Consider the following 14,571-nt stretch of genomic DNA (forward strand, 5'->3'; position numbering starts at 1 on the left):
CTTAAAAAAGGTGTGTCTAAATGGGACTACAGAGGTTTCCAGTGACATTAAACGTCATCAGCTGAACAGGTAAACTCGTCTACTCAACAGTCCACTTTCACAGCCTCGTTGTGCTTACTCACACTCTTGCAAACTATTATAACTAGAACCTTCAGGGAAAATGTTTTTAAACAAAGACTGAAAGAGTTGTGGGAAGCTTAGTGATAGTGACGTTGAAGTGACTGTGGTGAAGTTCGTTTATAGTTTAGCTTTTGATTTCTGTATTCTGTATTTATGCTTCAAAATTCATAAAAGTTGTGTTCATTTGTGAAGATTATCACGATGAACAAAACATGTAAGAATCACAATCTTTTGTTAGTCACAGACCTTATTTTCTGCAATAATGCAAAAGCCACTGGAAAAATACTGTTCGTTTTTTTCTTGAAGGAACCAGGTTGATGTGAACTTCTAGCTTGGCCTACAAAAATACATCATCACTGCAGCGCTCTATTCATCTCCATGGCATGTTGCTCGGCTGGTGGAAGTAAGTGATTAAATATCTGCCATACTGTATTTTCTTATGTGACCACAGAAGTTTTAGTTTTTTACCACAGTCATTTATAATGAATTTCATGCTTTTAAGATTCATATCCAAAAAATAATTGGACACTGGTTATAATGCATGCAAGACATTTAATAGAGAAAGATGCCTTTTAGACCATATGGTGTAGTTCTGCATCAGCGGGGGCCAAACGGGGCCTTGACCCCTTGGTTTTGTCCTTGGTTAGTTACCCTAGTTGAATACAGGGGTTCTTGTTTCGTTCATTAGTGTGTGTATTCGGAATGAAATACTAACATACAGCTAAATGCTAAATGTTTCAAAACAGTACGATGCTATATTGTTGTCAGAAATTACAATTGTTGTTTTGCATTAATCAAATTTGATGTAACAAAAAAGTCATGAAATCAAAATTGACCATTTTTTTAATGGTTTATTTCAGTATTTATTATAAATGATTTATCCTTGTACATTCATATATTTTTTAATTCATGTGCCCTCATAATCTTTAATCAAAATAACTTCCCTTTCCTCTTGCGGCGACATCTCTTCTCTTTTGATGATGTGTTTACTGGTGTGAAGGCGGGATCAACCTGCCATTCACATGAGATCGGCCAATAGCAAACCACAACGATTCAACCATCCAATCAATTCACAACAGACAAAATCAAGTCCCGTCCTACATTGGTTCTTGTTCAAGTAGCTGTTTCATTTAGATATACGTCACAATGTGGAAAAAAAGATGACCGCAATTTCAATTTCATGTTGACTAAATTGTGGCAGTCCAATCAAATGAGCGCTGCACAATGCATAGTCGGTAATTAATATACACAGATGGAACGCAGACCTCAAACTAGTTTTCTCGTGAAGTTTCTTGACCAAAATCTTGCTGCATAAGCTGTTGAAGCAGCCAGGTGGGGGCAAACCAGCGCACCAGTGTCCCGAACACAACAGATGGTGGTCTTTTCAGCAGGGAGAACCTCTATATTAGCCTGATTATACACGTCTGCACCTGCACAATAGAGAACAGTGCTGTTATGGATCTCATAAGTCCTTTAACAAAGCCTGTGTTGTGCTTTCTGGTGGCAAAGGGGTTTCTTTTATTTTCAGTCACACACACACACAATCGCACATAACGGGAAAGAGCCTCATGCTTACACGGAGACACTGACCTTGACAAAGAAAAAGAGCTCACTTCAGCAGTTTTATTTTGCTTCTCTCCCTGAGTCTCTCATGATCTGGAGAGCAGCTCATCTCCACACCTCTGCTCTCTTTCTCTCCCTCCACATCTGTTTGTTGTTCTCTACATCCTCCTGACGCACAAGCGCAAAAAACTCTGCCGTGTTAACTCTGCACTGCATTTTGCATCGCTGTGCGGACTGGATTATAAAAAAAAACAAAAAAAACACGTTATCATATTTGACCAGTTTTAAAATGGACAATGAATCACTTTTACTGTTTGTTTTATTATTAGTTACTCATCCTGAACATACATGCTGTTATTTGTTCTGTGGAACACAAAAAATAATGATTGAAGAACCTTCAGACAACTTTTATCCGTACAACAAGCTGCAAAAAGGACCAACAAGTAGCCCCAAAACGTGTGCACTATATTGCTTTATTGTTAAAGTCTTTTAAACTACACAAGAGCTTTATGTAATAAAAAAAGGCCAAATTGTAACCCTTAAACGCATACCTTTGGTCTTTAGTGACCCGGGACGTCATTCCCTACCCTCTTCCCCAATATTTTTTTAAAGTTAGACATCAACCTTCTTAGTAATCCTCAATCAATTCATTATAAACAGTATAACACGAAAAAAAAAAAAAAATTATAATAGAATGCCTGTTTTCACATTCATTTTTTATAAAAAATTGTATAGGGTCACTAACAACTCGAGCCGTGTAACAGTGTAATTTTTCTGCACAACAAAAATGTAATCTTTGATGAATGTATAAGTGCAATTCACCTTTAATTTAATGTCTGATACACAATGATGAAGTGACGTTTCACTCATAGTTACCGCAGGCAGAAAACAAAAGAATAGGAAGTATCATCAGCAAAACTTGAAATGGCTCAGTGATTTACTGCAGAGCAAGTTCTTGACCAAATAAATATTAGTGTCACTGTCACTTGATGATGGATCTGGCGAATAAGCTGTCAGTGATCAAAATTATTGATGTTGAAAATGATAGTTTTGAGAATTTCTTTCGGGAATATGAGCCAGATGCTGAATGTACTGGGAAATTAGCTCTGATGAGGACAGATGGTATAAAACATCATATAAAACATCTGCTTTAAATATGCTTTATTTTATTCTTCTGTAATCATTCCTCTAAAATCAGGAGAGTTTATATTATCGCGACAGGTAGAGATCTATCTGTATTAGATATAGATCCTGGTCGCTAAAGACCCGAATATGTAATAATGATTGGTGAAACATTCATGCAACAAGGGTTAAGACATTTAGGGCATAATTGTGCTACAGGTTCGGTCATGTTCATATAACAAAATGCTTCAACAGCATCTGTTTTTGTATCAATGTGAGGGTAAGAAGTTTTATTCTCTGGGTCTAACTTACTCCTGAAGTTAGCTGAAGACCTGCAGACACCGGCAACTTGTGCGATCACAAACACATGCAAATCTAACAAAGACGCCCTCGTCACTCGAATACTTAACTCACTCACCACTTTAATGAATCCAAAAGTGCTTCCGGGAGATCAATTTAATATTTCACTTCCTAAAAAGACTAAAACGAACAACAAATACCGCTCGCCGCCCTGAGCGCTTTCAGAGTATGCAGCCAAGGGTTTGCCGGCAGTCGGATATGAACGATGGAAAGGTTTAGTGAGTTGTAATTAAGAGCTGGCTAGGTAGTGACTTGCAGAGCTGAGATAAGAGAGTTTCTGAAGCGCACAGGGTGTAATTAAGTCTATTTGCTGCCGCTATGCTGAAAGCCTGCAGCCTGTAAATACAACGCATCACGCTCAACTTTCCCTGTGGTGCTAGAAAGCGGAACCAACGGGAACAAACTAAGATTTGGAATTTGCAACAGAAATGTTTCGATTTCATATCATGGAAGTAATACAGCAACCATTTAGCATCATAGTGAAGACGTATATCAAAACACATGGTAGACCTAATACCATTACTGTGCCATAGTAAGTAGTTTTTCTCATCCTTACAAAATGTTTCTACCACTGTAACACTAATTTACTATATTATATCGGTATAAATGTTTTAGATTCATAGGGTGATTGGGACAGTTTTTGAATTTTCGCCTTTTGTAAGGTTTCTTGCCATAAATTAAAAAGCCAAACACATGATACATTTCTGTAATACTGAAAATGTTACCTTTCCATTTGAACAAGCCAAAACCTCTTTTTCTTTTGGTAACATTTGGTTGATCTTATGTAAGTATATCTTATGATTGATTTATTGTAAGCATATTTATTACACAAGTTAATTCATACTTTGATATAATTCCATATGCAAAATTTCCTTTTCTGTTTCTTAAGAGTCCATGTTTATTTCTGTTCAACTTTATTATTGAAACAGTATACTGACTATATGTCTCAATCACCCTCAATTCACCCTACTAAATCATAAAATCTACTTTGATTGTATTACAAACATCGTAGAAAGTACCGTGAAGGTATACCATGGTACAGCACTTTACTTTATGACCATATTTATAAGTCGACTATATTTACATGGTACTCCAAGTTACTTTAGCTTTTTCCATTTTTCACCATTTATATTTATTTGCCTCCCATATATATATACACAGTTGTGGTCAGAATTATTGGCACCCCTGGTAAATATGATCAAAGATGGCTGTAAAAAATAAATCTGCATTGTTTACCCTTTTGATCTTTCATTGAAGTAAAAGAATGGAAAGTGTGGGAAACTCACATTATGAAATAAATTTTTTTTCCTCCAATGCAGTAAAATATATTCCCATTAATATATTTTTTTTTTTTTAGCACACTAGGGTAACTAGGAGCATGAAATTGTCCAGCCATGACTTCCTGTTCCACAGCAGTATAAATATGATGAAACACAAAGACCAAAATCCCTTAATCATCCATCACAATGAGTAAAACCAAAGAATATAGTTCTGATGTGCAGCAAAAGATTGTTGAGCTTCACAAAATAGAAAGTGGCTGTAAGAAAATTGAACACACCAGCTTATTGGTGGAGAGGAGACAGTGTGATCGAGCCAATCAGTATATGGGGATGATTAGGAGGCCATGATGGACAGAGGCCAATGGGCAAATTTGGCCAGGATACCGGGGTTACACCCCTACTCTTTTCCGAAGGACATACTGGGATTTTAAATGACCACAGAGAGTCAGGACCTCGGTTTAACGTCTCATCCAAAGGACGGTGCTCTGACAGTATAGTGTCCCCGTCACTATACTGGGGCGTTAGGACCCACACAGACCACAGGGTGAACACCCCCTATGGTCTCACTAACACCTCTTCCAGCAGAAACCTGGTTTACCCAGGAGGTCTCCCATCCAGGTACTGACCAGACTCAACCCTGCTTAGCTTCAGTGGGCAACCAGTCTTGGGCAACAGGGTAATATGGCTGCTGATGAGATGCACGGTGAGATGGACAGTTCGAATGGCCGAAGACTCTCCAAGGATCACAGATGGAGAACTGCAGAGATTAGTTGAGTCTTGGGGTTGAGTTGTCAATCACAACTGGAACTTCAAATGGTACCGGGTTCTATGGTCAGATGAAACTAAAAAGAGCTTTTTGCCAGCAAATCCACCAGATGGGTTTGGTGCAAACAGTGATAAAATGTACCCCATGTCGTGGGCCTATTTTTTTTGCTGGAGGTCCTGGGGCCTCATTTATAAACGTTGCGTACGCACAAAAGAAGGTGTACGCCGCTCTCTACACAATAATTGGTATTTATAAAAAGCAAACTTGACGGTAAAATGTGCGGTCCTTCACGCAAGCTCTGACCCAGTCGTACGCACAAAAACGGGTGAAATAAGAAATGGCGAGACCGTCGGCAGATGGAAGAAACACGTGAAAGTGTGTGAAACTGTAGACCGTTGTGTAAAATAAATGGCAATACTGCCTCTCATAAATAACACGAAGACTTCACAAAGCAAGTATTACAATTAACAGCCTACACGAACACCCGTTTGATCGATCTGCAACAGAAATGCAAATTAACACATATTTGCAAAACGAAATAATGTACAAAACTGATATTCTCGCCAATGTGTCCGTCTGGCGGAGCAGATATAGCTAGATAGGCCTATAGATAGTCAGTCAGATAGATAGATAATTAGAGAAAGAGATAGATAAATAGATAGATGTATTATTTGTCCACTGGGGAAAGTTGTTTTCATAGTAAACATGTCTTTATCAGCTACGGAATCATGGTATTCATGCAGGTATTTCATGCATATGCCTTTAGTTTGTTTTATTTTTGATAAAATAACGTATGACGTAGACCTACCGGTATGTCTCAATCATTCAGAAAGCTGCAAGAAATTACATTTGCGCTGAACTATTTCCCATTTCCAAGTAGATTATAACCGACATCTGTAGCTTGTCATTTCTTTTTTATTTCGGCCACAGTCCGAGGTTGTGAGGCTACAGCATACGGCGTCTGCAACCTTTTACCACTCAAGTGCCTTTTTGGCATTAGTAGGCTAATGCCCACACTGTGCCCTCCAAACAACATTTTTTCTCCTCTTTTCCACCTCGTCAAAGATAACTTCTACTTCACATTGAGTGAAGTTACGTTTTTTTTATTTCCTCTCTATGTTTGCCATGATTTCGCAATCGATGAATATTAACTTATGGGCGTTTCACGGACTATTTATGGGCAACTATGGGCGTGACATGAAGCCGCAAAAGCTGCGCTACATTTAGAATTGATTGTGATTTATTAAGGGAAAAATGCGTAGGATGTGCGTGCGCACGGTTTTATAAATCCGAATATTTCTGTGCGTACGCACGTCCTATGTTTCATCCGTACGCCACTTCTGACGCAAATCCTACGCAAAGTTTTATAAATGAGGCCCCTGGACATCTTGTTCAGATACATGGTATCATGGATTCTTGTAAATATCAACACAAAAAAAATCAAAACCTGACTGTCTCTGCTAGAAATCTTATAATGGGCCGTGGTTGGACCTTCCATCAGGACAATGAACCAAAACAAACATCAAAATCAACACAAAAAAATGTGTCACTGAGCACAAAGTGAAGTGGGGTGAATCGAAGAGAAGAAGCACCAACATGGATCTGGGAATCTGAAGGATCTGGAGAGATTCTGAATGGAGGAATGGTCTCTGATCTCTTGTCAGTTGTTCTCCAAACTCATCAGGCATTATAGGAGAAAACTCAGAGCTGTTATCTTGGCAAAATGAGGTTGCAGAAAGTATTTAACAAAAGGGTGCCAATGTGTCCAAAAACATTTATTTCATAATGTGATCCCCACTCCCCCTCCTTCAATTCTTTTACTTCAATGAAAGGTTAGATTTTTGTGAATTCTTTTATTTGATATACAGTGCATGTGATCTGTGGTTTTTCCTGTAGCGTGACTGCAAAAACTGTTACATTTTCAAAAAAAGGATCTGTATGTGAAATCTGAGGCCAAGTGTTGCAGAATTGATTCATTTCTACTTTATTCTGAAATACAACTCTGAAGCACCTGACACGTTGTGATTGTCAGGCAGACCTTTAATGAAAATGATCGGTATTCACATAAACACAAACACAAATCACTAGTCGAGGCAGGCAGCCTTTAAACTGATGCCAATTTGCCTTTTACACTCCAGAGATTTATTGAATCTGCAAGGCTGACCCCCCCACCCCCACACCCCACACCCCCCACACACAGGGAGAAAAGAACCAGCAGGGGTTAAAATCAATCCGCAGATTAGAGTGAGCCGTAGGCAAGAAAGTGTGAGTGGGGAAAAAAAAAGTTTTCCTCAAGTAAGTTTAACTCCATATAATAGCACTGGAAATTCTCCAGCTCTCAGCAGAGGCCTTTACCCGGTGACTCTGCATCTTATTTCTGTAGCAACAATAAATCAGCTCTCATTCAGCATTTCACCCCAGTAGCTCTAATTCATTAGTCTACTTTCTTGTTCCACATCAATACCCACAGTTCATTATCTTCCCCTGGCTGGTCTACATTAGGCAATAGAACGCTAAGGACCCAGAGTGCAGCATGGAGGAAATTGATGCTACACATATACAGCCTTTAAACGGAGCAAACCGTACCTGTGTAGGACATGTCAAGGAATTAGCTTTCATTGTAAATTGTGCTTCGGAAATAAAAGATTCCCCGGAATCAAATCATTCCGGAGGGGAAGGGCTCGATCAGATCGCAATTTGATCAACACGCAGAAAATATGATTTGAAATAAGCAATAATTCAGAGACTGAGGCACATGAATTGCTTATGTGCATTGTGCAGATTAAAAAAGATGAAAATCTGTCACCCAGCCCTGCATTATCATATAAATAACCGAGGAGACACAAGTGAATATGATCAATAAAGAGTGCATGTTTTGGGAGGTAGCAAAGGAGGAAAGAAAGACTTAAACGGAGGGAGAATTGCATATGGATTCTCAGTAATCATTTACAATCATATTAAATCGTCATGGAAACAAACAGGACAACTGTTGGGGCGTTTGCACAGAAATCATCTATTTGCATAAGCAAAACCATTTCTCTCGTGACAAACACGCAGCTTGTGAATACACAGATGGATTTGGACTGCAACCAGCTCCTTGTTTCAGTTGCATCAGCGGATGCATTCCATCATCCTGAAAGGGTGTTTTAACTAGGTGATTGGATGGCCTTTCCAGGTTGTAGCGCAGGTCTGCAGAGCATGTTTACAGGGGCTGGATCCTCCTCCTCGACAGACCCTCATAAAAACCATAATCCTTTATACTGACAGGGCATTTTGCTGCAGGCCTGACAAATATCTCCCCAATCCATAAAATGCCTGTGCAGGTTTTTCCAGCTGGTACAACAGAAAAGGTCTGTAAACCCGCAGTGCTCCTCGATGCAGCGTTTCGACAGAAAGCCGCTTGATGTTTAAACCCTTATCTTGCTGCATTTCAAATGTCGTTGGATAGTTTGATGCCATGTAATCTCAGGAGGGCGCATGCTATTCTGTGAATATTCTATTATTTCTTTGTTTGATGTTGTTGGGCTAACAATTTAATGCGATATGTATTATGAATGAAATAGTTTCACCTAAACGTGACCTGCAGAAGCAATCTGAGCAAACCTCAGGTCTGAAACGGCGGGCGGATCAATGTTTTACCGTAAACGCAGGAAAATCCCACTGAGAAGATGTGTGAAATGCTGGGTGTTTTTCGAGCTAAATCGCATCTCCTGTGGAGAGTATTAATCAGACTGTTTACCGGCATCGTTCATGCAGTTGATTGGGAGACAATAGGATGCAGCTCAATTTACAGCTAATTACGGTTTTAATGTGTGTTATTAAATACATTGCCATGTCCCAATTAGTTGAAGCTGGGCTCATACATCACACTAATTGATATCTAGCCAGTGCCACACTAGTGTCTATATTGCAGGAGAATTCCCAGAGTAGCACACATGGCCGCTGAGTGAATGTGTGAACGGAATTCTTGTCATGTTTTTATGTGTACCACAGAAGTAAGGGACTGCAGAGCAAAAATAATGACTTTTTTTCTTTAAATCAACACACGTACAGAATAGCTATTTACTAGCTTTAGGGAATCGTGGTATTGGGGAGATACATCTAAAAACACTGTAAAAGAAATCTGTTAAATTTGCACAGATACAGTCTGTATCTGTATCTACAGTCAACAAAACTTGCAGTCAGAAATTGACTGTAAAAAAAACCCACAGTAACAACATGAAGACAGTTTTGTATATATTATTAGAAAGTTATGTTACTTTATATAGTACACTGAAATATAGTACACTGTCTTTGCATTAGCCAGGACTAGTGAACATGTGGACAGCTCACAGTTATAGAAAAAACATCAGGGTAACAAACATTACACTAAAGTATTGCAATAAAAACACATTTAAAAACAAAATGCATCACACAAACCCCACCAACCCCCCCCCCCCCCTTATTTACATAACTGATAACAAATAAGAGATAGACACAGTTGTGAAGACTATCACAGAGCAGAAGACCACCAGGGCAGAGCAGGAGACCTCCGGGGTGGAGAAGACAACCAGGGCGGAGCAGACGGAGCAGGAGACCTCCAGGGTGGAGCAAACAGGGCAGGAGATCACCAGGGTGGAGCAGACGGAGCAGGAGATCTCCAGGGTGGAGGAGACCACCAGGGCGGAGCAGACGGAGCAGGAGATCTCCAGGGTGGAGGAGACAGGGCAGGAGAACACCAGGGTGGAGCAGACGGAGCAGGAGATCTCCAGGGTGGAGGAGACCACCAGGGCGGAGCAGACGGAGCAGGAGATCTCCAGGGTGGAGGAGACAGGGCAGGAGAACACCAGGGTGGAGCAGACGGAGCAGGAGATCTCCAGGGTGGAGGAGACCACCAGGGCGGAGCAGACGGAGCAGGAGATCTCCAGGGTGGAGGAGACCACCAGGGCGGAGCAGACGGAGCAGGAGACCTCCGGGGTGGAGAAGACAGGGCAGGAGACCACCAGGGTGGAGAAGACAGTGCAGGAGACCACCAGGGTGGAGAAGACAGGGCAGGAGACCACCAGGGTGGAGAAGACAGGGCAGGAGACCACCAGGGTGGAGAAGACAGGGCAGGAGACCACCAGGGTGGAGAAGACAGTGCAGGAGACCACCAGGGTGGAGAAGACAGGGCAGGAGACCACCAGGGTGGAGAAGACAGGGCAGGAGACCACCAGGGCGGAGAAGACAGGGGAGGAGAACACCAGGGTGGAGAAGACAGGGCAGGAGAACACCAGGGTGGAGGAGACAACCAGGGCGGAGCAGACGGAGCAGGAGACCTCCAGGGTGGAGCAAACAGGGCAGGAGATCACCAGGGTGGAGGAGACCACCAGGGCGGAGCAGACGGAGCAGGAGATCTCCAGGGTGGAGAAGACAGTGCATGAGACCAACAGGGTGGAGAAGACAGGGCAGCAGACCACCAGGGTGGAGGAGACGACCAGGGCGGAGCAGACGGAGCAGGAGACCTCCAGGGTGGAGAAGACAGGGCAGGAGACCACCAGGGTGGAGAAGACAGGGCAGGAGAACACCAGGGTGGAGGAGACAACCAGGGCGGAGCAGACGGAGCAGGCGACCACCAGGGCGGAGCAGACGGAGCAGGAGATCACCAGGGTGGAGCAAACAGGGCAGGAGATCACCAGGATGGAGAAGACAGGGCAGAAGAACACCAGGGTGGAGGAGACCACCAGGGCGGAGCAGACGGAGCAGGAGATCTCCAGGGTGGAGCAAAAAGGGCAGGAGATCATCAGGGTAGAGAAGACAGGGCTAAGGACCACCAGGGTGGAGCAGACGGAGCAGGAGACCAATAGGGCGGAGCAGGAGACCCCCAGAAGCCAGTCAGGATGATGATGACCCACGGAAGAAACAATGGAGGAAGGATCCGTTGTGTTGTCCTGAGACCAACACACCGAGGTGATGGCTTGATAGGTGAACACCTTGGCAGAGTCCGATGGACTGAGAGACCATGAGACACAGAAGAACCAGGAGACCAAGGCGGAGCCGTGGTGACGAGCGGCCAAGGTGGAGCCAGGATGCCGGAGGACTGAGGCAGAGTCTGTGTGAGTGAGGACTGAGGTGGAGCCAGAGGTAAGGAGGAGCCCGACGGAGCCAAAGGGGTGGAGGAACGAGGTGCAGCCGAAGTCCCGGAAGTGGAGGTTGAGCGACGACTGACCAAGGTGGAGCCGGAGGGACGAAGGACCCTGATTGAGCCGGAAGAATGATGGTAGTAGGTGGAGCTGAGGAAGCGAGGAGCCAAGTTGGAGCTGACTGGTCGGCGGGCTGAGGTGGAGCTTTGGGCTCAAAGGTCTGAGGTAGAACCAGGGGATCTGAAGACCGGGAGACTCGAGGCATTGTAACATCTCTGGGCTGAGGAGTCTGCCGAGAAGCTGAGGAGCCGTACACAGGGCTGGCACGAGCTCAAATGCCGCTCTAGGCAAAACACTGTCGTGCCGCCCGCACTTCACACTCACAGTTAAACACGATCTTTGAGATGCATGTGAAAGACTGGAGATTTTGTTAATAGATAAAAGTAGACTAAAATAAAAGCATGTTTTCTGATTTTTTTTATTCTGCACGCATCCACTAGCTGCAAATGCAAATTCTGTATTTTATTATATAATTTTTATTAATTTGTTCGTTTTGATGACATTTTCGGATGTGTATCAGGGTGTTTTGCATGTAGACTGATGCCGCTTTAAGAGTGGGGTGCGGGAGTGGCACTACTAGGTAGAATGATGGAAAGTTCATTTAGATTTAGAATAACTAATAGGGCGATAACTTGTTGATGTAAGTGCAATAATCCCAAACTAATGTCCAAAAGGGTTGGGCGGGACCATCAACGAAGATGTAGAATCGGCGCTGTGCGAAACTATTTTTAAATTACATTTTATAACTATAATCAAGTTTTTTAAAAACACAAGACATTTTCTTTTTAAATGCAACAAAATTTTTATAAAAAAGTATAGATTTAAGTTCAGTGGTGACGCTCTTGACAATGATAACAATATAACAATTTCATGGACAAATTGTATTTGTCAATTGAATGATCTATTTTTAGTTCAGCTTGATATTGTTCAATGTCTCTTCCTAAAAACATTTAGTCACATTATGTAATGTTACATCTGGACCTATTTATTGATTTTTCTGAAACATATAACATGCCTTTAACAAGCCAGCTTGTAAAAATCCCCCACTTCTGATGTGTTTTTTTTTTTTACATTGCCACCTGCTGTTTATGTGTTAGATATTTGTTAAGGTCCCCACAGAGTGTTGATAATAGCCTCATAAATTATCACTAACAGTCTTCGTCTTCAGCCATTATGATGTCATAAGGCTGTGAGGAACGGGAGGTAAGAGAGGCCGGACCCTCTATCACGGAAGATAACACAACACAGCTGACGGACACTTGCGAATAAAGTGCCAGTGCCACTCCAAGACCACTTCGCCCACTGTGATTGTGTTCTCTGTTCATCACAGCAGAAGAAGATAGAGAGGGAACCAATCAATAGCCATTTCACATCTGCACCCTTGATGCAATCTTAATCAAAGGGCAGAACCCCTCTTTCACCTGTCATTCCTTCACTGACATCAGAGTCAGACCATCCTCTCACACACGGTCTGGTCCGTCTGTTGCCATGGTTGTGAGCGTGCTTGCAGCTTCTGCTGCAAAAAAATACAAACGGATATTAATACACTGACTAAAAACACCATCAGTAATGCTAACTGCTAATGTAAATACCAGCAAATAATACAATGCATGAGATGAAGGTCTGAAATAGTTTCAGACTCAAATCCGGTAATCATCTACTATCATTGTGTAATTTGAACCTGATATTTGTGTTTTGTATTGCTGTTAAACACAAACTCTGACATTTAACAGATTATCCAGGCTGAATCTCGTACAAACATGCTGCGTTTGCGATATATGCAAGAACCAATAAAGCAAACAAATCATTCTCACACTAAGCAGAGCAAACAGATCTCACTCTAAATGCTCAGTAAGAATATAGAGGCAAAGACTGAATGTGGATAAGCTGCTCAGAATATTTGGTCTTGGAAGAATTTCATAAGCAATGATCAATTGCTTATCGAAATCTCAGTTGACTGAAGACGTTGGTAACTCTGCACAACTGAGCCCAGTTTAAGACACTGCTGGAACTCCAGAGGGGACGAGAGATTTACATTCAAGTCTTTCTCAAAGAAACGTCTGAGGAGAAACTTCAGCAAAATACTAATTTCATTGCTGACATATTAATAATATCTTATTTCACGAGTTCACACTTACAAATGATCAGAGAATAGATGGTTATGCGTGTTTGGCGTGCTGTCCGGGGGGAGGGCTCCGAGCTCGGAAATTGGGCCCGAACCCAGAGTACTCCCCCCGTATCTCTGTTTAGGAAGATAACTAGGCAAGTGTGAGGAGATGGGGTGGTGGAGGGATGCTGAAAACTGTCGAGGAATATGGGTGAGTCGACTGAGTATATTTATAGGCTTTACTCGTGCTGATTGAGTGGACCTGTTGATTACTGATTGCTGACAGCTGGCTGGAATGACTTGATTGTTTGATCATTAGAACGTGTTCCTCCCGAACCTTGTTAATAAAACATCAATTGTGACTTCTCTTTCGTAGATAGGCAGACAAACGAATGAACGAACAGAGAGACAAATGGACAGAAAAAACAAATGATAGATAGAATGAAAGAATAGACAGAATAAAATAAAAGGGAAGGATAGACAAATAAACGACAGACAGGTAGACAGACAGACGGACGGACGATTGATATAACAAATTAACAGTGGATGGATGGATAGAACAAATGAACAATGGATGGATGGATAGATACAGTGGATAGATTGAACAAATGAAGATGATAGATTTTTGTTTTCCAAGTGGCATCGTAACCAACACAACCTCAGCGCCTGAGTTTAATTGACCCTTAATAAATGTTGTAATCAGCATAGTGACATAAAAGCGTGCGTTGGAGCGGCTGCCCTCGACCCGACCCCAGCGCACCCGCAACTTAATCAAACATATAAGCACACACAGGCTCTCCAGAATCAACAGCGGAGGCTTCTCCTTTGATTCCCTAACACCGTTAGACGGGAGACAGAGTAAGCCGTTGACTCATGTTGGGAGAGGCAGTTCTGCAGCGAGTCAATCCAGGCTCTTCAAAGAACTGCATTAGCTTTTAGCTTCTCCAACAGCACAATGAAAGCAATTCAGAAATGCTGCAGTTAAAGGAAACCGGCTCACCTGGGACCGAGCACGCGGGAGTCCGCCGTCCCAATTTCCCCGGCTAATAGCTTTTGGTATTGGAAGTTAATTCTGTGTTGGAATTAAATTAT

General features: G+C 42.2%; 1 protein-coding gene across 1 annotated transcript in view; it reads left to right on the forward strand.

Moving 5' to 3' along the window:
• Window positions 1-424: 424 nt before the first annotated feature.
• LOC130100532 (roundabout homolog 1-like) overlaps window positions 425-14,571 on the forward strand; it is a 223,954-nt gene continuing 209,807 nt past the window's right edge. The window contains exon 1 of the mRNA XM_056266005.1: window positions 425-523. Coding sequence (XP_056121980.1) covers window positions 504-523 — 20 coding nt within the window. The 5' untranslated portion in view covers window positions 425-503. The remainder of the gene's footprint in view (window positions 524-14,571) is intronic.

The sequence above is a fragment of the Rhinichthys klamathensis genome, unplaced genomic scaffold (genome assembly GCF_029890125.1).
Source record: "Rhinichthys klamathensis goyatoka isolate OS25496 unplaced genomic scaffold, OSU_Roscu_1.1 h1tg000243l_1, whole genome shotgun sequence".
Classification (NCBI taxonomy): Eukaryota; Metazoa; Chordata; class Actinopteri; order Cypriniformes; family Leuciscidae; genus Rhinichthys; species Rhinichthys klamathensis.